Source organism: Vulpes lagopus, chromosome 21 (genome assembly GCF_018345385.1).
Source record: "Vulpes lagopus strain Blue_001 chromosome 21, ASM1834538v1, whole genome shotgun sequence".
NCBI lineage: Eukaryota > Metazoa > Chordata > Mammalia > Carnivora > Canidae > Vulpes > Vulpes lagopus.
The window spans coordinates 44,488,137-44,511,565 of NC_054844.1; the positions used below are offsets into that span (position 1 = coordinate 44,488,137).

The window sequence follows — 23,429 nt, forward strand, 5'->3', positions numbered from 1 at the left end:
TCGGCCCAGCCGGAGCAACCCGAGTGGGCCTGGGGGAGCGAGGACGGGCTCTCCCGCAGGGAAACAATCCGCCAGAGTTTTCCAGACCTTCCAGATCCCCGCCAGCGCCCCCTCCAGCGCCTCCGCCGGCGGGGGGGGGGGGGGCAGGAGGGGGCTTCTCCGGGCAGGGGCGGGGATTTCCTGGGGAGAGGCAGGCAGGAAAGACTGAGACGTGGGGCTAGGGGAGGGGGTCGGACGGGGGCGGGAGGCTGCGGAGCCCCTGGCCTCGGGCTGCCAAGGTGCCCCAGGCGGGGCCAAGCCCACCTCCTGCACCCGCCCCCCCCCCCCCAGCCAGGTCCTTCCCACGCCTTCAGATAGCTCGGAAATTGCTCTCCTGTGGACCTCCTGTATCTGGGTCCCTGGAAACCTGTTCCAGAGGCCTTTTCCAAAAAGGGCACAAAACAGGCCTCTGCCTCTGCCCTGCTCATATGATATCCGTGGAGGCTTCAGGCTTGCTTCTGCATGTCCTCAATGAACATCTATTTTCTATCCCCAATATGTGGCATAGGTAGCACATGAGGGTCACACGCAGGGATGCAGAGCAGTCCTCCAAGCCCATTGTGTCTGATGCTACACACACACACACACACACACTCTCTCTCTCTCACTAGGTGCCACTCTGGGGTCCCAGGATGCTGAGGTCTACTCAGCTCCCCCTACACATCCTCACCTCCAGGCTCATCCCAGACTTCCCAGCACTCTCAGCTTCCTGACCGCCCCCCCCCATCCAGTTCTGCTCACTCAGGACCCTCCTCCCCTGGCAGGCATCTTGTCATCTTGTCCACCTCCCCAGGGACTGGGTTCCCTTCCCCACGCTGACAGTCACCTCCTCAGCAGTAGCAGGGCCTTGGGGCCTCCAAGGAGAGGGGACCTCCACCCTTGGTTGGGAGAACCTGGGATAAATCCCGTGGGATCTCCAACCTGGGCACACTCCGCCCCAACACACAGACACACACACAGACCCCTAAAATCTCCTTTTCCTCAGCCATTCTTGAAGATCGAAAGACTCTGGGTGTGGGGAGGACAGGGCTATCCGCTAGTGCTTGCACCCTAAGCAAGACCTCATCTTTCCTTAAAATTAAAAAGGCCATTTCAAGGGTTTGCAGCAGCAGCAGCAGCAGCAGCAGCAGCAGCAGCAACCAGCCTTCCTACAGGGTAGAAAATCCAGCGGTCTGGAGGCGGGCACGCAAGCCAGCTGCAATCCTCCCAAGTCGGCACCGGGTGTCGCTGTGGGCTCGTTGTCCCGGCTACCCCCCAATTCCAAGAACCATTTTTTTCTCCCCCTTCTCTCTCTCTCTCTCCCTCTCTCTCCCTCTCTCTCTCCTTCTCTCTCACTCCCTCTCCCCCCTTGGTTGGGCTTTGCCAACATATCAAGATGCGTTTCGCCGGCTTCCATCACTAACCTCCCGGAGGTCATCAAGCCAAATTTATGAGTGGCCGCTCCAGTCACGTGACTCTATTTAAGGCTCCCTTATTTGGGAAGAGCGCATAGGATAAAGAAAGAGATATCTCCACCTATAAATTGTGCACTTTGGAGAACAAAAAACCCCTCAACTTCAAAGAGTCACAAATCACCCTTAATCAAAAAGGGTGCAGAAAATTTTTTTTTGGGCCCTCCCCGCCATGAGCTCCTACGTAGCCAATTCATTCTATAAGCAGAGCCCCAATATCCCTGCCTATAACATGCAAACTTGTGGGAACTATGGATCGGCCGCAGAGGTGCAGGCATCCAGGTACTGCTACGGTGGATTGGACTTAAGCATCACTTTCCCACCGCCTGCGCCTTCCAACTCTCTCCACGGGGTAGACATGGCAGCCAGCCCCCGGGCTCACCCCGACCGCCCCGCCTGCAGCGCCGCGGCCGCTCCGGGACACGCTCTGGGCAGAGACGAAGCGGCTCCTCTGAACCCCGGGATGTACAGTCAGAAGGCGGCTCGCCCAGCGCCGGAGGAGCGAGCTAGGAGCACTGGGGAGATCAAAGAGGAGCAGGCGCAGACAGGGCAGCCCGCCGCCCGGAGCCAGCCACCGGCCCCGCCACAGATTTACCCGTGGATGACCAAACTGCACATGAGCCACGGTAAACTTTAGGACTTCATTTTGCGCGCTCGGGTCCGCCTGGGTTTTATAGGCCATGCGGGGCAAATAAAGAAAAAAAAACCTGCGGCCATAAATTTTACGATCCAGGCATCAATGGCTCGTAAAACTGTCCACTAAAAGGCTTAGAGGCTGTGTGCGCCCAAATTTACGACGACATAATTGGATCATAGGAACAAAACGTGTATAAAAGGCAATATTCAATTTTTGGGGGAGAGGGAGGGAGTTAAAAAAATAGAGGGATCTGAAGGGTGAGGAGCGCGGGGCTGCAGAGCGGGGATCCCCCCCAGGCTCCCTCCCTCCCTCCCCCGTGCAGCCGGCGCCCGGCCTGGGCCAGTCCGGAGGCTTCCAGCGACTCGGGAGGGGCGGGAGGGGGGTCCCCGGAGCTCGGTCTCGAGGGTGCTTATTGTTCGGTCCGAGCCCGGGTCTCCCTCTCCCCCCAGCCCTCAGCCCCTACGGCTGCGGAGTGAAGGCTGCGGTGCAAAGTTCCTGCCGGGCCGAGGCGCCTCTCCCGGGCGGGCCGGGCAGGGCTGGGCCGGGCTGCACCGGGCGGCACCGGGCTGCGCCGGGCCGGGCCCGCCTGCGGCCCGCCGGGCCTGTGCCGGCCGCTCCGGGCTCCCTGCGGCCGGGGTGGGGGCCTGGGCCGGGGCGGGCCGCTGGGGCGCTGCTCCCTGTTCACCCCTCCCTGGCTTGGGGGGGTTTCTATTCCAGAGACGGACGGCAAGCGGTCCCGAACCAGTTACACGCGCTACCAGACTCTGGAACTGGAGAAAGAATTCCACTTTAACCGCTACCTCACCCGCCGCAGGCGCATCGAGATCGCCAACAACTTGTGTCTCAACGAGAGACAGATCAAGATCTGGTTCCAGAACCGCAGGATGAAGTGGAAGAAAGATTCCAAAATGAAAAGCAAAGAGGCTCTCTAGAGGCGGGGGGGCCGCACACAGCGCCCCGAGCCCGCTTTCCTCCCCGCGCCTTTCCTCCTCGGGTTTCCTCTGTCTGCGTCTGGGGCACGGCCGGGCGGCTGGGCACCGGCTCGGCCTCGCAGACAAAAGCGCTTCCCCCGGCTTCCCGCACCCTCGCCCCTCGCCCAGCCCAGGGCCCGGCGGGGCGGCCCGGGCTCCCTGGGTCCTGGCGGCCCGGCCCGGGCTCAGGGCGAGCGCCGCCCGGCCGCGTGATGGGGGGCCCCGCGGCCCGACCCCTCGGCCTCCCCTGCCCTTTGTTCCCGGCTTAGGCCGGCGAGAGTGGTTGTGCTTGGCCGAGTGGGCGCCGGACTCGGGGTGCTTCGGTGTAGCGACTAAACTCCACGTTCGGTCTTTAAATGATTTGCATATGAAAGGGGGGAGATGACTGAAGGCCCGCCTAGGGCCCCCCGGTTGCCCTAGGCTCTCCAAACCTTCTCAGCCACCCCTCAGCCCCGTAACGTCTCCAGCCTGCGCCCTCTGCATGCCCTCTCAGGCCCCCCGCCTCAGCTCACCAGCTAGCTCAGCTCTGGGGGTTCCCTGCCACTGGACCCCAGCAAGCAGTCCCAGAGGCTCCTGGCTGCCCACTAGTCCCTGCCACGACTCTGTGCCCTCCTGCCCCATCGCTGTTGTCCAACTATTTATTGACTCCAGGTCTTTCCTGAAACTATATTTTGTCATATCAAATAAAGACAAAGAGAGAACAGGACCAAAGACGCAGCGGTCCTCTCTGTTGGGGGCATGTATTGGGTAAAAGCGTCTAAATGGGCTATGGGACGTAGGAGAGGCCCACAGCCTCTTGGCCTCTTTGTAAAAAAAAAGAATTTTTAGGAACTTCTAGAGGGATTGAGGGCAGGGAGGTGAATTTGACCTCCTTTCCAGATCCCTGCTTCCCAGAATGGCCTTTGGGGGGGGGAAGGGGCGGGGGGGGGCATCTAGCTTGTGTGGACTGGCTCTTCCCGTGCTGTGGCTCTCCGGGGCTTTCAGGCCTCTGCGCCCCATTCCCACCTTGGCTGGGTGGATCTGAGGCCTCTAGACTGGACCAGCCCCCATTGCATGCCAGGGCTAACCTGCAGGGACTGGGGGCTCCTTGGTCGTCAGACTCGGGCCCTTCTGGGCCTCTGAAGATCTCTCCCAGGGCTAGGTGGTCTTTGAGGGACCTTGCTGGACATAGAGGGAGGGCTGCCATTTGGTCCCAGAAAGAGTTGGTGCTGCTTGGTGAAGGGGTCTGTGGAGCTGGAGAAGGTGTGTCTCTGCCTTTTATGATACTGGGGGAGATGGGAGGAAGGAGGGCAACCCACAGTGTACCTGCCTGGCAAGAAACGTTCAGACTGTTCCCCTCACTCCTAGGGCCTAAGGCTATGCAGGACAATTAGCTGGGCAAGGAGCTGCATAGACTGGTGCCTGAGTCCTGTCTGTTTGCCATCATTTGTCTCACTCTCTGGGATTTTGTGTGGAGGGGGAGGGTGGGCTAAAGGGAAGGGGGAGGGAGGCAGATAATTCAGGTGGTGCCGAGGCTGGCTGAGGCCCACGCTCTGCTCTGCTCCAGGCTCCTGGGATGGGATGGGGGAGGAAGTACTTTATAGGAGAAACAAATGTGGGAAGGGTCCATAAAACTTTACTGCATTTCCTCTCCCGCCTCCCACAACGGGGTGATTTCCTGGAGCCAAGCCTAGGCCCCCCACACTGGGGGAGGGTGCGGTTCGGGAGCTGGGCTAGGAGGCTGCTCTTGAAGCCAAGAGGGAGAGGGAGCAGAGAGACTCTGGGGAGGGGCAAGGGGAATATTTATGATTATTAATGCTGATGCTCCTAGGATTTATTATAAGGACTGACTTCTCTGCATCCCACTGCCTAAGCTATCCATCTGTCATTTTTTTAAAACCCGAGAGTCTTTGCTCACCCCGTGCCTCGCACGCAGGAGGTCTCAACAAATGTTTATTGATCCGTGCCCATCGCGACGCCCTTCCCTCGCGCACTCAGGCCAGGCTGGGGCGCCTGCGGGGTCTGTGCCTGACTGGCACTCAGCAGTCCGCCGCCCAGCACCGACCCGGCTCCCCTCAATCCCTCGCTCTCGCTCTCCCGCAAATAAAATGTGTAATTTTCTTCAGGGAGTTATTTTAATTTTTTCTCCATGCTGAGCAAAACTATTGGGCGAGCGGTGAAGCGTGGAGAAGCACTGGCGTCTCCAGTGGGTAACAGTTAACTAAGAAAGAGGCCGTGGCGCCCGCCGTCCCGCGCTGCAGCATCCCTGGTGCCGAGGCCCCAGCTTCCTCCCCAGGGGACGCACCGGGCTTTGCCAGGGCCGGGGCGAGGTTGCTCGGAGCCGTCGCGGGCCCAGCAGCCCGCCGTGCACTAAAGGCCTCCTTCCTGCAGCGCTAAGGCCTCTGTCCCTGCAGGAGCTGGACGGTTGGCTCAAGTTGGCCAGACTTGGGCGGACGCCGCCTCGCCAGCCTGCCCCCGCCCCTCCTGTCAGCCTGCGGGCCTGCCCCAGGCCCCAGGCTCTGCTGCAGCGTCAGCTGCCACCGCCCAGCCAGAGGCCTCGGACACCCTCCCCTACGTGGGGACTGGGTGCGGCCCAGACCCTGGCTTGCTCCCTGCGCGGAGGCTCCTGCTTCGAAGCCTGGGGTGGATCTCCCACCAGCCAGCCTCCTGGAACAATCCCCAAGCGCCAGGACTTGGCACTGCTCTGGGAAAGTTAGTGGAGGGGCTTCTGGGTCCCCAGCAGAGACCAGGGAGCCTGCCTCCCCACTTTGCCCTGAAGCCCACCCCCTCTGGCAGCCAGAAAAAAAAAGGGGAAGAAGCGTGACTTACCTTCCCGGGGGAGTGGGAAGAGGGGGACACGACCCACTCTGAGCAATTAGAGGAGAGAGGAGGAAAAAAAATAGGAGGAAAAAATATCAACACGACCTCGAAGGCGACAGGTCCTTATGGAAATAAGTAAGTAAATAAATAAATAAGGATCCACCCTCTCCCCCCTCCCCACCCTGCAAGGGGGGTCTGGGGGTGGGGCAAGGAGCAGCACAAGGGCTTTTTAGTGTAACTGAGCATTAGAGAAATACGCACGGCTTCTATGTGAATTTAGGAGTTTGAAACTTTTGGAGGTTATTTATGTGAATGGCCCGAAGGCAAGCCCGTGAGTGGCTCTTGGGGGACCACGTGATGTCATTAAACCAAGTTTTATGGTGTAGGGAGAGCTGACAAACCCACAATATATTTACATCATATATAATCTTAACTGTCCAGCCACGCAGCTGCTGGTGAGGTTTAATGCTAGGACAGAGGGCCCGGCAGTTAGAGGGGATTACGGCGCTGGGGATGATGGTGAGAGGTTACATCTTCGCAAATGAATCCCAGGCGAACGCTGTAAGTTAATTTTCTCTCTCTCTGACCCTTTCTCCCGTTTACCTAATCCCCCTCCCCGTGATAGAAGGCAGTTCCCACTCATTAAGGGGAGGGGAAGGAGGCCGCCGGCATTCCCAGGCTAGGGTGGGAGAGGAGTAGGAGCCTGGGAGGGCCGGGAGCTGTCTCCTGTGGCCTGGCCGGCCCTCCCCTCCCTGCCCTTTATTCCCTCCAGCTGCAAGGCAACTGCGGTGGAGAGAGGCCTGGGTCCCTTAGAGCTTGGCCAGGTCTCCCTGGCCCCTCTCCCTCCTCAGTTGGGAAGAAAGGCTGCGGCAGACACCTGGGTGTTCGGGTCTGTAGGAGCGTGCAAACTCTGGGCGCACGCGCAAAGTGCGCCTGGGGCCCTCCCTGGGCTGGAGGGCCCGGGTCGGCCCTTGGGCCAGCGGCTCAGGGGCCAGGCAGGTGAGGCAGCTGGAGAGGGAGGCCAGGAAGGCAGGCTTTGGGACTTCGGAGCCCACAGGCTGCGACCTGCGACGGCAGAGGCATCTTAAAGGTGGCTGGCGGAGCCCAGAGAGTCCAAGCGTTTTCCCTTTCCTCCCCAGCAGGCCTGGGGGGCGTCTGTCCCAGCGTCTGTAGTCTGGGGTCGGAGTGGGGGGGGGGGGGCAGTGCGCTTTCAAGCCACCTCCCCCTAGTTGTTGGGTCTTTGCTAGGGTCTTTGCCTAGCCCTTGCCTGAGATAAAAGTAGGCCCCGGAGGCCTAGCCATCCCCGAGGTGAGGAGAGTGTACACGGTGGAGAGGGAGGCAGGCCCGGCTAGCCCCCAGCCCTGGGGGGAGAGGGGCCTGTGGGGGCCGTCTGGGGCCGAGTTCTGCGGCCGCCCCAGCTGGGCGTCCCTAAAGGTTTCTGGGAAGAAGCCGTGGAGGCGTCGGGAGCCGGAGGCACGTGTCCTCCACACCTGCCAGTGCCTACCCCTCCCCACGGTCCCCGGGTAGAAACCCGGCTCCCTGAAGGGCTGACCCCAGGGGCCCGGGGGACCCCGTGGGAGGGATGCCGGTGGGGACCGTCCAGGCCCTGGGAAGGGGGGGGACAGCGGGGGCAGGGCAGGGAGCTGGCCTGCACCTCCCAGAGGGAGTCTGGGGGACGGCGGGGACGGGACGGGGAGGGAGAGGACGCAGTGCCCAGTGCCGTGCCCCAGGCACCGAGGGAGGGGCGGGGAGCCCAGGCCGACTGGGGAGGGGAAGGGGACCCAGGACTGGCAGAGCGGCGGCCTTCCCCAGCTCTGCACCCCTGCGTGAGGACTCCCGAGGCGGGCGCTCTGGGCCTCCGGGGTCCCCTCCACACCTTTATGTCCCTGGGAAGCGGGAGGATCCCAGATGATCTCCCCAGTAGCCCAGTCAAAAAGTGACCTCGCAGGTTCTGCTCTCTCACCCTCACTCCGAGCTCCCCACCCGTCTGTGCGGGAGGGGTTCGCATTCAAGCCTGGGGAGCGGGGTTAGAGGGGGTTTTCCTTGCCCCCCCCAGCCTCCCCAGGGCTTCAGGGAGCGAGTGAACTGGTCTTCAAGGACTTCGGCCGGTGCCCCACACCCAGGCAAAGGCGGCCTTCCTGGCCTCTTGGCCAAATCGCAGCCCCAGCCCCTTCCTCTGGGGGAGCCGGGTGGGTGTCTCTTAGGGGTTCTAGGACTTCCTCATCTCCTATTCTATTTCTTAGGCTCAAAAGTTCCCTTTAAGTATCACCCCTTCTTCCTACCCCAGTGATAATAGATCATCCTTCCTCACAAATAATTTGTGTGGGCCAGTTTTTCTTCTTCCTTTTTTTTTTTTTTTAACGTTTTGTAGGACAAATCTACAAATGGAAGAGAGACAAATATAAATTGGGTCTGAGACTCTTGGTTCTCCACCCCACTCCCTGCACTCGATTTTGGGGTCTTCCTGGAGCGGGAGATGGGCGATCAATCAAGTGCCAAGGTGCCCCAGTCAACCCGGGAAGCTTTTAATTTTGTTCCTAGGTCTTTAACCCTAGAAGAGGTCAAATAACCAATCAGAAATGCTCTAAGCAGGGTCACATGGCCCACACCATCCAATCAGCCAAAAAGTACTCGGGTCTCTGTGTCGCCCTTCCCCTCAACTGCTCTTCCTCCTTCCCTCCCTCACCACCCCCTTGAGCTCCTGGGTCCGCCCTATCTCAGATACCTAGGGGAAGAGCGATGCTGAGAATATCCTGGCCCCTCCCTTTGTCCCTGAACTGCTCCTGGGGCGTCTTTGGCTTGCATCCACCAGTTCTAACAACGTGCTTCGAGGTCGGTCTCATTTGCACAGGGATTTGACATTGTGGGGGTGTCCTCTGGATCATTCCCATATTCGCGGGTCAGATCCTACCCAATTCACTGGGCTTTATAGGTGTGGACTCTAGATTAGGGTGTACAGTAGGTGTGGATATGAACTCCAGCCCTGAATTCAAATTCTGACCGTGATTATTGCCTAAACACTTACCTTGCACCAGTTTGCATTCTTTTCTGAGCCTCCTGGGGGTCAGCTGGGAGCGATTAAAAACGACCTTTTTTTGATTTATCTTTCTGGAAGTGCCCAGGAGCCGTTTATCAAAGGACCTCTGATGTGGTTGGAGAAGGGAGCAGAAGCGGAGACTTTTTTAAAGTTGTGTTTGGTACCTTTAGTTTGTTGAATAACTTTGAGCCAGTTGAAAAAGGGATTTGGAAAAAAAGAAGTGAGCACAGAAAATCAGGATCCTCCCTAGATATATTATAAACAGTTGATGAATTTAAATCCTTTTCCTTTGCATTCTTTTAATAATAATAATAATAATAATAATAAACAACTACGTGATGATCCTGTGTTCTGGCCAATAGCCATCCAAGGGCACAGCCACCAAAGATATGGATTTCTGGGTTTGTGTTTACGTGGGTCAAGTCAGAACAAGCAGTGCGTGAGAAACTATTTCTGAACCAGGGCCTCTGATGACACAGAAACTGTGCATGTAGGACAGAGTGCTTGTGTTTCCTGAACACTTGGGCTGATCCCTGAGCCAATCCACTCGTGGGTCCAGACCCAGACATTTCTCCTTCCGGTATCCTCCAGGCTCCAGGACTTTGTTCCATGGTTAATTTTATGGTTAAGCTCCCCTTCCCTCCCCTTCTCTTGATCTGCCCTCTTTGGGCTGATTTGAGGGTTAGGAGCTCTGATGGCCTGTGCCACCCAGACCTCCAAACTCTCTCTGGGGGCATCAAGGTTACAGGGGTGGAAGGAATAACCCAGTTGAAGCTGGGCTTTGTCAGCACTCCTCTGCTTGTTGGTCTTCCGGGTGGGCCTGATTTGGGGACAATGCCATAGAACAGATGGGAAGACGGAGGATGAGAAGTCAGAGGAAGGGCAGCTCTCCTCAGAGACATGGAGCCCCCCACTTCCCAAGTCAACTTCCACCACACAGCATCACTGACCTCTTTCATGAGTTAGAAGTAGAGCACGCAAGCTTATGTTTCCCTGGTGGGTGGTGTGCTGGTCTTTGAGACCAACTTTCTCCTCCAGTGTGGGTCTCTCACACTGGAGCTTCCAGGTCTCATGAAAAGTGGAAAAAGAAAATGGGAGCTTGCTTCTATCCAAACAGGCACTGGGAAGAGATTGTATTGCCTCACTTCCTCCTAATACCCCTGTGAACTTTATCTGTCTCTTTGACTCTCCCTTTCTGTGTACAATTGCTTTGGGCTCAGGTTTTGAGCTGAAACGTCCTTGTCCTAGGTTTCAACTCTGTTTTCTTTGGCTGGGGGTGCATGGATTACTCTGAGCCTCCTGCTGGTGGGACTGGAAACCCTGGAGCTCTTTGAGGTGGAGAAGACAGACAATCTGGATTTAAGACCCCCAAGCTAAGGCTTTCTGGGCTAGAGATTCAATTTAAGGAAGGAACTAGACTGCTGGAGGGCCAAGAATATCACATTCCCTTTAATTGGGTCCTTGGTAACCCAGAATAGTGTATCTGTGTATATCCCATAGTTGCTTTGATAGGGCCCCAGAAGCTCAAGGTGTCTGAACTGAGGACCTGGGGTGATAGAGATCTCTTTGCCCTTGAGCCCTACAGAACTCTGGGATTCCTCTTCCTCTGCCATTCCTAAGAGGCAAAAGGAAAATAGAGATACCTAGGAGGATTCACTCTGTGTGTGTGTGTGTGTGTGTGTGTGAGAGAGAGAGAGAGAGAGAGAGATGGGAGTGGGATGGGATGCAGTTTGGGACTTGGGAAAGTTGGGCAAGGTAATCCAGGACCTTGTTCAGCCCCTGAGGACCTTAAGATCTACAATGATCTCCAGGCCTTAAGATCTACAATGAGAAGTTGAATAGAAGACGTATGCAGGAAGGCAGCTTCTTCTCTACACTTGGCACCTATACAGAGAAAGTTCTGCCATGACCTGCAGCTGCACGCGGGCTGGGTGGAATGTGTGGGCTCTGTTACCTGGTGTTCCTTCTGTACTGCCGGTGTCCCAGCTCTCAGAGAGGTAGGGCAGGCTGGGTTCTGTCCTCGGAAGATCCTTACATCTCCCAGTCCCTGGCCCTGAGCACCCCACTGGAACGCAGGGAAGTACATACAGGTGCCCCGGTACAGTAGGGTGCCTCTACCCCAGGCAGAGTACAGTAAACCAGCTGGCTTCAACCAACTTCCCATTCGTTGTCCTGCCTCATTCTTCTCATGGTTCAGCCTGGAGACCATTTGTCCTCCCCAGCCCACCCCGCCCCCTGAAGCCCTGGATAACTGTTAAGTTTCCCCTCTTCTGCCTCCCTGGAAAACCTAGACCCTGGAGTAGCCCCCACAGATGGTGGCAGCCGGGCTCCTGATGACCTTTAGTGTCCTGTTGGCCTGTTGGGTTGTGTGTAGAGGGGAAGCAATGTGGGACCCTGAGACCAGACCCTTGTCTGATCAAATCCTTTTTTTACTTGCTATTCTAGGCTCAAACTCAAACTCAGGGCTGGTTCTTTGCTCAGTGCTGGGAAATTTTCATCTAGTAAATACTTTTTTAAAAAGTCAACTTTCTGGAAAATCCAGTGTGTGTGTGTGTGTGTGTGTGTGTGTGTGTGGTGTGAATGAAGTGAGTAAGGGTCAGGTCCCTCGTTTTAGATTGTGTCTCTCCCCTCCTCTGGGTGGAGGATAGGGGCGTGGGCTGAGGTTTTATTGAGGGTGCTTTTCCTGTTGGGAGTAGAGACAGGGTCATAAAAGCCTAGAGGAGGCTGTTTTGATCTGGTGACTTCTCAGGAAGTAGCATCTGAGGTTTTGCTTTGTAAATCACTCTCCCCCAAGCTGGCCAGCTAGATTGGATTGCACTTCCCCAAGCCCACCTGGGGGCCCTCCTTACCTCCCTTTCCCCAGTAAACCAAAGGAGAAATATAAAAGGAAGTCCAAGGCTTTCTAAATCCTATGCCTCCAATAAGAAAAAGGCTCATTGGTGATTTTTTTTTTCCCTCTCAAAGTTCCAGATTTAAAAACCATGCAACCTTTCATTTTTCTTTTTGCCTACAGAGAGCTTGGTCCCTACCCCATCCCCCCACCCCTCAATTAAAAAGGAACTAACTTGGAAGGCAATCAGCTTCTGAGCCTGGTGGTTAATACTATGATTCCTGGAGACCCCACCATGACTTCTGGGTCTGCTATTCCCCTGTGACCCCTTTCCTGAGCCCCAAACCCTGTCTTGGAAAGATGGGACTTCAGATGTATCGAGAGCTCTTGAGAAGAGGCATTGGGAGTGAGGCATATAGAAGAACCCATCTAGCACCGAATGAATGGAAAAAACTTTCCATAGTCTGTGACTGGGTTTTACTTAGTTGAGTTCCAGGTGTGTGTGTATGTGTGTGTGTGTGTGTGTGTGTGTGTGTGTAAGCCCACAGCCTTCTCACAGCTCCCAGTAACGCAGTAAGTGAGCTGTCTCCAAACAAAATCACATTTTACCTGAATGGCTCCATTTTGTAATGTTAATGAGCCCTCCCCTAAAAACACCTCAACCTCCGACGGGTCCCTCCACCCCCAGCCTTGGGCCAGGGAGCCTAAGGGAACAGGAAGTAAAGAGCTCTCTACCTCCGTGTCAGGGATGCTTTCAGGCCCAGGGATCAGGGCTCGTGTCCATCGCAGGAGAAATGCCCCCATATGCTGGAAATGAGGCCATAGATTACATGAGTTCTTGGGCCTCTTAGCACTTGCGCAGGCTCTAGTTTACCCTCATTTGTTTCCCAGAGAAGTCTGGGCTGGGACATCCCAAACGGCACTAGAGAATCTCCCTCATTCCTAGGACTCAATGCAAATACACATATCGTTATAGAGAGCCGAGCAGCCCAATAGCTACACATGCGAAAATGTATTTATGGACCCATCTATGTCTATATAACAGGATGCATGTTTTATATCACTCTCTACTCCACATTTAAATGCAGGTGTATAGATCTTTAGATTTATAGATCCACAGTGAACATACCAGTCCTCTGTCGAATTCCTGTGTGCGCATTACCTATCGTTCTGTAGTGGTTGGATGTATACGCTGGGAGGTATTGGTACAGCTCTCTCTAAACACCTAGATGAATATTTGGGGTTGTTTTCTCGAATGGAAAGAACTATGTGTGTGCTGCTCAATCTCTATTTTGAACATTTTATCTAGATTTATGCAAGGACCTCAACCCATAAAATAACTACATATCGAAGCTACATATTTGGAGATCTTTATGGTCTTTGCAGTTTTGCAGCGAACTTAAACTTCTCAGCATATGTTTAGAGATGGTTCCATAACACGTATATCTGTGTGTAGGGGCATAGATCTCCCTCTGGAAGGATTTAACCTTAATGCATCTCTGTCTATCTCTGTGATCAATAGAGACATCAGGCAAGTGGGGATGGAGAACAACTACCTTTTGGATGTTTTGCTTATTGAAGGGAGCGATTCTGTCCAAATCTAGTCCAACTGAGTCATCTGCCCCATCCAGGGACCACAGCAGCTCTCTCCAGGCTGTCTCTGTGACCCGAAGTCCCAGCCAGGCTCCCCATCCTGCAGCACGCCTCAAGACAGCCACAAAGGGGAAGGGGAGAGAAGAAGGGGAGGAAGCCTTCCATCGGGCTCCTCTTGGCTCTCAGGTGGAGAGAGGCATGAGGAGTCCTTCCCAACCCCAACTGGGCCTTTGGATTTGGGGGGAAAGGGTGTTGAAGTCCCCGGCTATTTTTGTAGGGTGCCCAGGCGGTGCCAGGGTCACTGCCCGACCCCGACGTGCCCCCTCCCGGATTGTTCCCGGGCCCGGGGCCCAATTAAGCGGCCGCCGCGCTCCCTGCAGCCGCGCTCTTATCGGCCTGGATTGATGCCTCCGCGGCTCCTGTATATCATTTCCAAGATTTTTTCTGTCCAACTCCTCGGCTCCTTTGGCTTCCGCGGCTTTGACTAATGATTGCTACAGATGCCAACGTCTCCAGAATCCTAATAGCCGGGCGGGCGGGCTCTTATTTACCCGGCAACATTGCTGCGTGGGGGGGGGGGGGTGCCGGGGTCGGAGGGCGTAGGGGGACAGGTGGCGACCAACTCAAGTTTCAGGGAACTTCTTCCCCAGGGAGAAAGCCGGTCCCAAGTCCCTCCTCTCCCCAGGGGGGGGAAATATCTGAAAATACTAATGGTAACTCCTTGCTCGCCTCGTTGGAAGGGGCAAAGGATGAGCAGGGCGTGGGGAGTAATCAGAGGAGTGTTTAGTAGTTGGCACCGACGGGCGAGGCCGCGGCCTGGGGGAGGGATGGGAGCCGGGGCGGCGGGCGCAGGGCGCAGGGCGCAGGGCGCAGGGCTCCCCGTCCTAGGCCGCGCGGTGCCCTCGCTCTCCCCACGCCGGCTCCTCCCCGGCCCCAGGTCGCAGCCCCTTCCCCTGCGCGTCCCTGGCCTCACCTCCGGGCCCTGGCCGAGCGGCCGCCCCGCGCATCCCGGGGGCGCAGGTGCCCAGCGCGCAGGCCTCCGGGCCGGGGGGAGGCAGGCGGGCCCCCAAGGCTGCGGCCGGCCCCGAGCGCCCCGCAGCCGCAGCCGGGCCCCGGCGTGACCTGGGGCGCGCCCCGGGCGGGCGGGAGAGGAGGAGGCCCAGGCCCGCGGCGGGAGCTCCGGGCCGGGCGTGCAGCGCAGGAGCGCGGGGCGAGCGGGGAGCAGCGCCCCGGGGTGCAGACCCGGCCCAGGGCCGCCCCGCAGGACGCCCGCCGGGAGGACCCGCCCGCACACACCCGCGGAGCCGAAAGGTTGAGCAGGCGGAGGCAGAGGCGTCCCGACGCGGCCGAAGCGAAAATCAATCACGTAACTAAGCCGGGGAGAGGGCGAGGCCCGAGGCTGGGCCGGGTGCGCAGGCGGCGGCCAGACCCCGCGCGGCTGCGGGCAGGCTCAGGGCGGACCGCGGAGGGGTCGCCCCAAGCCCCCCTCGCGGCCCTCCAGCCTCCCGAGCCGGGAGCGCGCGCATCGGCTGCTTCCCTAACCGCGCTGCCAGGGATGCGTCCAGGGAAGTTTCTGCGACAGCCCAGGGGGCCCGAGAGGCTGCCTCTGGGCGCGAGGGATGGAGGGAGGGGGCACCCCGGGTTTCAGGCTCTTACCTGGCGGCCTGGGCCTCGATGCCCCTCAATGCCCCAACCTGGGAGTCAGGCAAGCCTTTAGAATGACTCCCATCTGCGGGCCAAGGCTGGGAAGGGGCTCAGGAGGCAGGTGGGTTTTATTAGAGGAGAAACTTGGGGCTGAGCAAACCGGGCCCCTTTGGGTGGGGAAGTGGGGAAGGAGAAGGAACTGTTCCTGGAAGAAGGAAAGGAGGCTGGCTGGGAGCTGTTTCATGGGAGGGGGGGGATGATGCCCCGGTTGTTACAGAGGTTGATAATGGTGATGATGTCCCACGGCTGGGTCAGCCCGGGGAGACCGAGCTCTCCGCAGTCCTTTCTCCAAGAGGGTTTTCTGGAGAAGTCAAGGGGGCCCCAACTTGGTCGTGGTTGGGAAGAATAAAATAAAGACCTTCCCTCCCTTCCCCTGCCCACTCCTCTCTTACTACTTGAGGGCTCCAGAAAATCAGGGAATCTTATAAAACCTCCATCACCCGCCCCCATTATTTCCCTCTGTTCTCTGCAGTTCACTGAAATGCACCGTCTTGGGGGGCAGTGGGCTTTCCTGGGGCGCCCTTCTCATGAAGCAAGCAGCTACCGATCCAAGGCTCCAGGAATGATGTCTCTGACCCTCGATGAGACACCCAGGATTCTCTTGCCTGCTCCGTGGAATTATCCCTCCATCCTTAGCCTTTCCCAGTCTCTGCTTTCCTTAGTCCTGGGTGCCTGGTCCCATGGGTCTCTGGTGGCTCAGAGGCCAAGAACAGACTGGACCACTTTGAGATGCCCTCATCAAGCCCCCAAAGGGTTCCCTGCCTCCTATCATTTCCTTAATCCTGGGAGCACCAGGCCAGGGAGCCTTCCGGAGCTACCCTAAAGCCAGCCTGATTCCTAGAACTTTCAAAACTGCATTTCACCTCCTTTAAAAAAGTAAAATTCCTTCCCCCACCCCAAACAGGAAAGTTTAGGTTACAAATCTCCAGCAGGGCAAGCTTCCTACAGCTTCAAGTCAGAATTTTCAGCAGCAGCAACAACAATATTAATAATCAGAAGAATCAAAGCTTGCATCAAAGGCAGAAAGGGACACCCCAGCTCAAGTTTTAAAGGGGACATAATCCAGCAGCCTTGGATGAGAGTGGGGGTCAGTGAGGCCAGGATGAACCAGGAAGGGGGTGGGGAACCCAACCTCTAACTAACAGTTTCTCCAGCATAAAAATGAAACATCAAATTCGTTAGCCCAGGGCCTTCATTTTTCCCCTTCCACATTATAACTAGTTATTGAACTCGCTGGAAGATCTAAAGGCCATTTGCGAAGAGACAAATTTCAATGGAGTTTCCCCATCAATAACCCCATGGCAGTGACCTATTGGAACAAGTCAAACACCCGAGGTGAAATGCAGGTCACTCTGTCTAACCAATATTAAAATGCGTCCACTTTTTAAAAAGCCACTTTAAACGAGATTTGAGGAAAATTGAATTCCAAGGAAGGCGAGGCAAGGAGGGGGAAATCCACGAGAGGACCTTGCCTATGGTCTCCGAACAAACAAGAGAAATTCATCTTTAATATTTTAAAGGGGGGCAAATTAACATTCCATGATTGCTTTTTTTTTTTTTTTTGAGACCATAAGCGATTCCAGGAGGAAAAAAAAAAAGGTTTAGTATTTTCTGGTGACACGTCCGGGTTATTAAAATCATTTTAGACCAATTCATTACTTTTACTGACAAGAGATTTAAGAAAAAATCAATTAAGCATTTGCATATTCTTTTGCATACATTACTTCTGCCTGCTGGCGTTAGAAAGGGACAAAAACACACATATATACATACACGGCAAAAAATGAGATGAGAGTCTTGCTTTAGTTTGGGGTTTTCAAGTTGCTCGGAGAAAAAAATAAAAATGAAATGAATTACTTGGCGGCATACCATCTAAAAGTCAATTTATTTGAGGAAGAGGAAAGAGATGTGTTGCGATTTTTAATCTCTAAGACAACAATAACAAAAACCACACACACACACACACAAAATCCTGCACTTCTGAGAGTGGGAAAAAGGAGTGACCCCCATTTTCCTTCTCTTTGCCCTCCAAATCCTGAGTTGGTTCTCCCATTTATTTTTCTCCCTAGGAAAATCCAGGGAGTCTAAGAGGTGAGGTTTTAATGCAGCACAGAATGTGTGGAGCCGCCGAGGTCCCTCAGCCGGCAGCTTGTTACTGGGGAGGGGAGGAATATGGGTTATCCAACGGTCAGTATGGTAATCCGGGCACAATAAGGCCTCGCACACAATGGACACATATTTTTCTTCAGCGGTGTCAGAAGGGAAGCGCTTTGTACTGAAACATGTTTCCGAAAGAGAAACCAGATCGAGATTTAGAAAGGAGATGGGGAGGGTGGCATTCGGAGAGCGTTTGGAGGCTGGCAAAGGGTGGTCAGAAAAAATAAAAAATAAAATTGGGGCAGAGAGAGGTGGAGGGCAGAGCGGGGCTGGAGATCCTTGGGCTGGCAAGGCAGGAGCAGGAGGGCAAAGCACAAAAGGAGACAGGACCAGATACAGGGACTCCTCGCGGGAAGAGCTGCTTTAGTGCCCCCCCCAACATTAAGCCAATGCTAAGTGCAGGAGCTCTCCAGAGGGATTTTATTTCTGTGCTTGTAATAATATCCAGGTGAAATGTTTGCATGTGTGTGTGGTAGAGACTGGCTGGCTTGCTATTTGCCCCTTGTGATAGGCGACTTCCTTGCTATGAAGGTATAGGCACCCAAAGAGAGTTTTTTTTTTTTTTTTGCAAATGATGTAGATGAATGTGGGTACATGGGGGGAATCTCCCAGATTTCACTTTCTGGAGGCGCACGTTGAATGAGCTGTGCAAACCTGGAATGAGAACCCCACCTATTTATGGCCTCATAAGGAGGCATTTAGTGTGTTGATAAGTATGAGTAGCAGTATGCGCGCATGTTTGTCAGCTGTGGTAACCAAAGGCGGGCTTGACATTCAGCTGGAGGCAGCTGAGCTCTGTAGCTACTTACACATACTGGCCCAACGTGGGTTTCCTGCTCCCGCTCCTTGACCCACCTGCAGGAGCTCAGAATCCCGGGGAGCAGGGGCGTGGGATGGGCGACGCCTTGGGAAGAACTCCCTGACAAGCCCAAGAAGGCGAGGAGATGGAAGAAAAGAGGGTTGTGGCAGGGGCAGGGCAGGTACAAGGTGAGAGTGAGGGCTGGGAGCGGAGGAGCCAGGCCAAGACCTCACCTTGCCAAGGCGGGGAAGAGAATATTCTGGGCCCCGAATGGGTGGGGCAGCCCGATCCAGGTGTTGGCCTGAAAGGGAGGCTGGGGGTGGGGCTGGAAGGCTCCTCGGGCCTCAGCCACCCTGCCCCCACCCTACCTGAGCTCCCTGGAGCCTCGGCTCTCCCCGGGGGACGGCCTGGGGCTGCGCTCCTGACTCTAGGTAGGCGGCTCAGCTTAGGTTTCCCTTTGCCCTCTTGCAGCAACTTGTAATTAACCCACCCCTGCCCCCAGTAATCACAACAGATAAAACCCTCCCAGGCTCCCGACCACTAGCAGTGGAGCAGCAGCCTTCTCCTCCTCCCAGTTTCACGGTCCTCTTGCAGCAAACTGGCCAGTGCTCACAGGCAGGCGGTCCCAGGCAGGAATGGGCTGGGGCTCTCCTCTGGGAGATGGTGGCCCTCCAGGGAGTTCCAGTTCCCTCACCCGCCAGGTGGTAGGGGGCAGGGCACCGTCCTCCTGGGGCTCGGGTCTGGGGGGCGGCGCCCCACGCCGGAGCCTGGGGTGAGGGGAGACCCCGCACTGGAGACTAGCGAGCGGGCCCAGGCGGCTCTCCTCCCTGCCCTCGGGGTGAGCCCCAATTTGGACGTGGGGACCCCCTCTCCTGCATCCCTAAGGTGGTGAAAGACAGGTGGGGAATCTCCCGCCTTCAGTCTCCCTCTCATGAGGGCTTTATTATTTTTTTCCCTTTCCCCTCCTCATTCCCTTAATTGCAGATGTTCTAATTAAACCCTCAAATAGTTGTTATGCCGTTTTAAAAGGTACTTATTCAAGTGTCAACCAGGCTGGGCTGGGAGGAGGCAGCGTAGGGCGGCGAATTAAAGGTAGATTGACTAATCACGGCGGCGATCATAATAATAAAATCAGAGGGAAAAAAATCACATTACGACTTTTCGTGGAAAGGAGGGTGCAGGCAGCCAGCGGCCGCCAGCCCTGCGCCGCCGCGACACAAAGAGTGCGGGCGATTCCGCGAGACTGATTTATGACGTTTTACAGCCCTATAAAAGCTGGAGCGACGAGGCAAGCGCTCCTACCACCGCTGGCAGATTTAGTCTAATAAATAAAACATAAACAGTTAACTTTATGTGTCACTTTTATTGTTATCAAGTAAAATATAGCCAAGCCCCGGCAAGCTATGATTTTAAACTATAATTGTTATCAAGTACAACAAGGGGACCCAGCTTCCTCCCTGGGCTCTCCCCTCCGCCGCCCCCCAACTCTGAGTTATGGGATCAGCTAATTGGGATCCGTGGAGCGGCGTGGCCACCCCCGGCCGCCGCGGGGCGGGGGGGTGGGGGGCTCAGAGAAAGCAGCCCCTTTTGGCCTCCTCCCTGGCCCCACCACCCCACCATCAGGGTATTCGTGTGGGTGGGCGCCCGGGGAGGGGAGCGGGGAGGGATGGCCTGGAGACCCCCCAGGCCTGCCCAGCCTCCCCAGCTCGGTGAGCTCACCCCTCGGCTTTTGGAAAGCAGCCTGGAGCTGGCCCTCGGGAATGTGTGTTTACATGTAAACACATGTGGTACATGGCCGGAAGCAGGCTCTGCCCACACAGGCCTCCCTCCGAGTAGGTCGGGCCCTCCGTGGGGATGAAGGAAGAAGAGCGCCCAGGGCCTCGGCCGGGCACGGTCACCGGGCACCGACTCCTGGCACGGGCCGCCTTGCCCCGGGGCCTCGGGAGCCAGGCCCGAGGTAGTTGTCAGGAGGCAGCAGGCCGGACGGGCCGCCGCGGACGAGCCGCTGAGCCCGGGAGAGTGTCCTGGGGCTGGCGCAGGGGGGTCCGCGGGCACCGGGGGAGGAGGGCCCGCTGCCGAACTCCGCTCTTGCCAACCACTTCCTGTCTCTCTTCAGCGGGGGCTCAAGCCCCAGACCTCCAGAAATGACGTCAGAATCATTTGCATCCCGCTGCCTCTACCTGCCCGGTCCAGCTGGGACCCTGCCTCGGCGGCCCCCAGGCCAGAGGGTTGGGTGAGTGTGTTTGGGGAAGGGGGCTGGACTCTGGTATCCTTGGATGGGGGGCACCCCAGGCTCTCCAGCCTCCTGGGCTCAGCCTGGGCCCCTCCCCATCCAACCTCCACTCCAGTCCTCCTCATTCAACTTCCTCTTCCTGCAAAAGAGGGGCGCTGCCCGGTGACCTACACAGACTGAGACGGGATCGCCATGAATGGAGACCTCTGGAAAAGCTCAGGAGCCAGGCCCAGGGGGCCCGCCGGAGGCCCACGGGGAGCCCCTGCGAGGGCGCTGAGCCGCAGCCTCCCGACAGCCTCCCGGTGCCCAGGCTTTGCAAGGGCGCCGGGCGCTTCCCATCTCCTTTTGCAGGGGAGGGTTGTCAGTTGGCGGGGTGCGCGCTGGGGGCACCGCCGCCCCCGCCGGCTCACCCCACACCACCACCCCCACCAGCCCCAGCACCACCACCACCACCACCACACACAAAAAAAATTGGATACATTTTGAATAAAGCGATTCGGTTCCTTATCCGGGGACTGGGTTGCTCCGTGTGATTGGCCGGCGGAGTCACATGGTGAAAGTAACTTTACAGGGTCGCTAGCTAGTAGGAGGGCTTTATGGAGCAGAAAAACGACAAAGCGAGAAAAATTATTTTCCACTCCAGAAATTAATGATCATGAGCTCGTATTTGATGGACTCTAACTACATCGATCCGAAATTTCCTCCATGCGAAGAATATTCGCAAAATAGCTACATCCCTGAACACAGTCCGGAATATTACGGCCGGACCAGGGAATCGGGATTCCAGCATCACCACCAGGAGCTGTACCCACCACCGCCTCCGCGCCCTAGCTACCCCGAGCGCCAGTATAGCTGCACCAGTCTCCAGGGGCCGGGCAGTTCGCGAGGCCACGGGCCGGCCCAGGCGGGCCACCACCACCCCGAGAAATCCCAGCCGCTCTGCGAGCCGGCGCCTCTCTCGGGCGCCTCCGCCTCCCCGTCCCCAGCCCCGCCAGCCTGCAGCCAGCCAGCCCCTGACCATCCCTCCAGCGCCGCCAGCAAGCAACCCATAGTCTACCCATGGATGAAAAAAATCCACGTTAGCACGGGTAGGCAACTTTGCTTTTTGCTCTCCCCCTCCCTCCCCTCTTCCCCAGCGCTCCCCACCCTCCCCGGCCCCCTCCGGCCCCGTCCTCCTTTCTCTCCTTCCCCCTCTCTCTCCAGGAGCGACTCTGGGTTAGCACAATTGAACTGGATTTACGAGCGAGAATGGGTAATTACATCCCCCATAAATTTTATGGCTTAGCTACTCTGGGCAGTCCGAGCCATGTGCTGCGATCTGTTATGTATGTGTGAAAACTATGCTCGCTTTCTAAGGGCGCATAAATAATTCAGTGTCGTTACAATGAGGATTCCCCTCTTATTACACTACAAAGTCTCCAGCTCCCTTCAACTTCTTTATAAGCCATTTAGCTTGATGACTTTATTTCCACCACCCCCTCCTCCCGTTCCACAGAGCTGAGGATGGGGTGAGGGTGGGGGGGCGGGTGCCTGCTGCCTCTGAACCCCACTATTTGCTTTTCCCCTCCTCCTCCTCCTCCCCCCCCAGTGAACCCCAATTATAACGGAGGGGAACCCAAGCGCTCGAGGACAGCCTACACCCGGCAGCAAGTCCTGGAATTAGAGAAAGAGTTTCATTACAATCGCTACCTGACCCGAAGGAGAAGGATCGAGATCGCCCACTCGCTGTGCCTCTCTGAGAGGCAGATCAAAATCTGGTTTCAAAACCGGCGCATGAAATGGAAGAAGGACCACCGACTCCCCAACACCAAAGTCAGGTCAGCGCCCCCGGCCGGCGCTGCGCCCAGCACCCTCTCGGCAGCCACCCCGGGCACTTCTGAAGACCACTCCCAGAGCGCCACGCCGCCGGAGCAGCGGGCAGAGGACATTACCAGGTTATAAAACATAACTCACACCCTGCCCCTCCCCGCGCCCCCGTCCTCCCCTCACACACAAATTGACTCTTATTTATAGAATTTAATATATATATATTTTTTGGTTCTTTTCCTCTCTTCCTCCCACCTCATCCCTTGTCAATTCCAAACTGACGAAACAGATAAACAAGCCCTCTGCCCTCCTCTCCCTTTCCACTGTTAAGGACCCTTTTAAGCATGTGATGTTGTCTTAGCATGGTACCTGCTGGGGTTTGGTTTTTCGGTTTTTCTGTTTTGTTTGTTTTTTTTAAGGCCATTTTGGGGGGTTATTTATTTTTTAAGGAAAAAGCTGCAAAAATTATATATTGCAAGGTGCGATGGTCTGGTTTGGGTGAATTTCAGGGGAAATGAGGAAAAGAAAAAAGGAAAGAGATTTTTAAGCCAATTCTCATCCTTCTCCTCCTCCTCCTCCTCCTCCCCCCCCCCCTTTCCTTAGGCCTTTTGCATTGAAAATGCACCAGGGGAGGTTAGTGAGGGGGAAGTCATTTTAAGGAGAACAAAGCTATGAAGTTCTTTTGTATTATTGTTGGGGGGGGCTGGGAGGAGAGGGGGGACGACAGCAGACAAAGCTAAATGCATCTGAAGAGCCTCTCAGAGCTGTTCAGTTTAAGGAGCCAAAAGAAAATAAAAATGAACTTTCAGTTCAGAGAGGCGGTCTATAGGTAGAACCCCCACCCCACCATCGTGGTTATTGTGTTTTTGGACTGAATTTACTTGATTATTGTAAAACTTGCAATAAAGAATTTTAGTGTCGATGTGAAATGCCCCGTGATCAATAATAAACCAGTGGATGTGAATTAGTTTTACGTCAATGTCTGATGGTTTCTTTTTATCCCCCTCCTCCTTCTGGCCTGCTAACATCCCACCTTCTCCATAGTTGCCTAAGTTTACTCTAAGCAAACACACAAATCTGGACTCTCAGCTCCTTTTCCAGTGTCCTTAGGCGAACCAGCAAGGGGGTTGGGGCAGGGGATCCTCAAAAGAGGGGTTGTGGAAGATTGGTGCTGGTTTCTCGGGTCCCTTCCCAGAGTCTGCAGAGAGGCCAGACTCCCGTGGGGGGACTTACGGTGGGGCTGGGAGGGTCCCACTCTTCTGTACTTAGGCACAGTGTCTTCTTTCTGTTGATTTCTCTCTCCCCTCTTCTCTTTTCTCTCAGCTGAGTAGGCCTGCCTGATTTGCAGACAGGAAGGCAAGTTTAGGGAGTGG

General features: G+C 56.1%; 2 protein-coding genes across 6 annotated transcripts in view; both read left to right on the forward strand.

Annotated features, from left to right (window-relative positions):
- Nucleotides 1-23,020, forward strand: part of HOXC4 (homeobox C4) — a 59,218-nt gene extending 36,198 nt beyond the window's left edge. For 3 of the 5 annotated variants that reach the window (XM_041736758.1, XM_041736755.1, XM_041736757.1), the window contains exons 2-4: nucleotides 20,134-20,250; nucleotides 20,399-21,338; nucleotides 21,839-23,020. In XM_041736758.1, coding sequence (XP_041592692.1) covers nucleotides 20,900-21,338; nucleotides 21,839-22,191 — 792 coding nt within the window. In that variant the 5' untranslated portion in view covers nucleotides 20,134-20,250; nucleotides 20,399-20,899 and the 3' untranslated portion in view covers nucleotides 22,192-23,020. Of the gene's footprint in view, nucleotides 1-17,822; nucleotides 19,975-20,133; nucleotides 20,251-20,398; nucleotides 21,339-21,838 lie in introns of those variants that run through there. The other 2 variants (XM_041736754.1, XM_041736756.1) reach the window with 2 other exon arrangements.
- HOXC5 (homeobox C5) lies at nucleotides 164-3,798 on the forward strand. The gene is made up of 2 exons (XM_041736762.1): nucleotides 164-2,116; nucleotides 2,845-3,798. Exons 1-2 carry the CDS (start codon nucleotides 1,663-1,665, stop codon nucleotides 3,057-3,059), a joined length of 669 nt encoding a protein of 222 aa, XP_041592696.1. The 5' UTR covers nucleotides 164-1,662; the 3' UTR covers nucleotides 3,060-3,798.
- Nucleotides 23,021-23,429: the final 409 nt, after the last annotated feature.

Bases quoted from the DNA above. Each gene is read 5' to 3' on its own strand.
- HOXC5 (XM_041736762.1), top strand. From the start codon at position 1,663: ATGAGCTCCTACGTAGCCAATTCATTCTATAAGCAGAGCCCCAATATC. The intron at 2,117-2,844 runs GTAAACTTTAGG...TTTCTATTCCAG, and splicing joins CAAACTGCACATGAGCCACG to AGACGGACGGCAAGCGGTCC.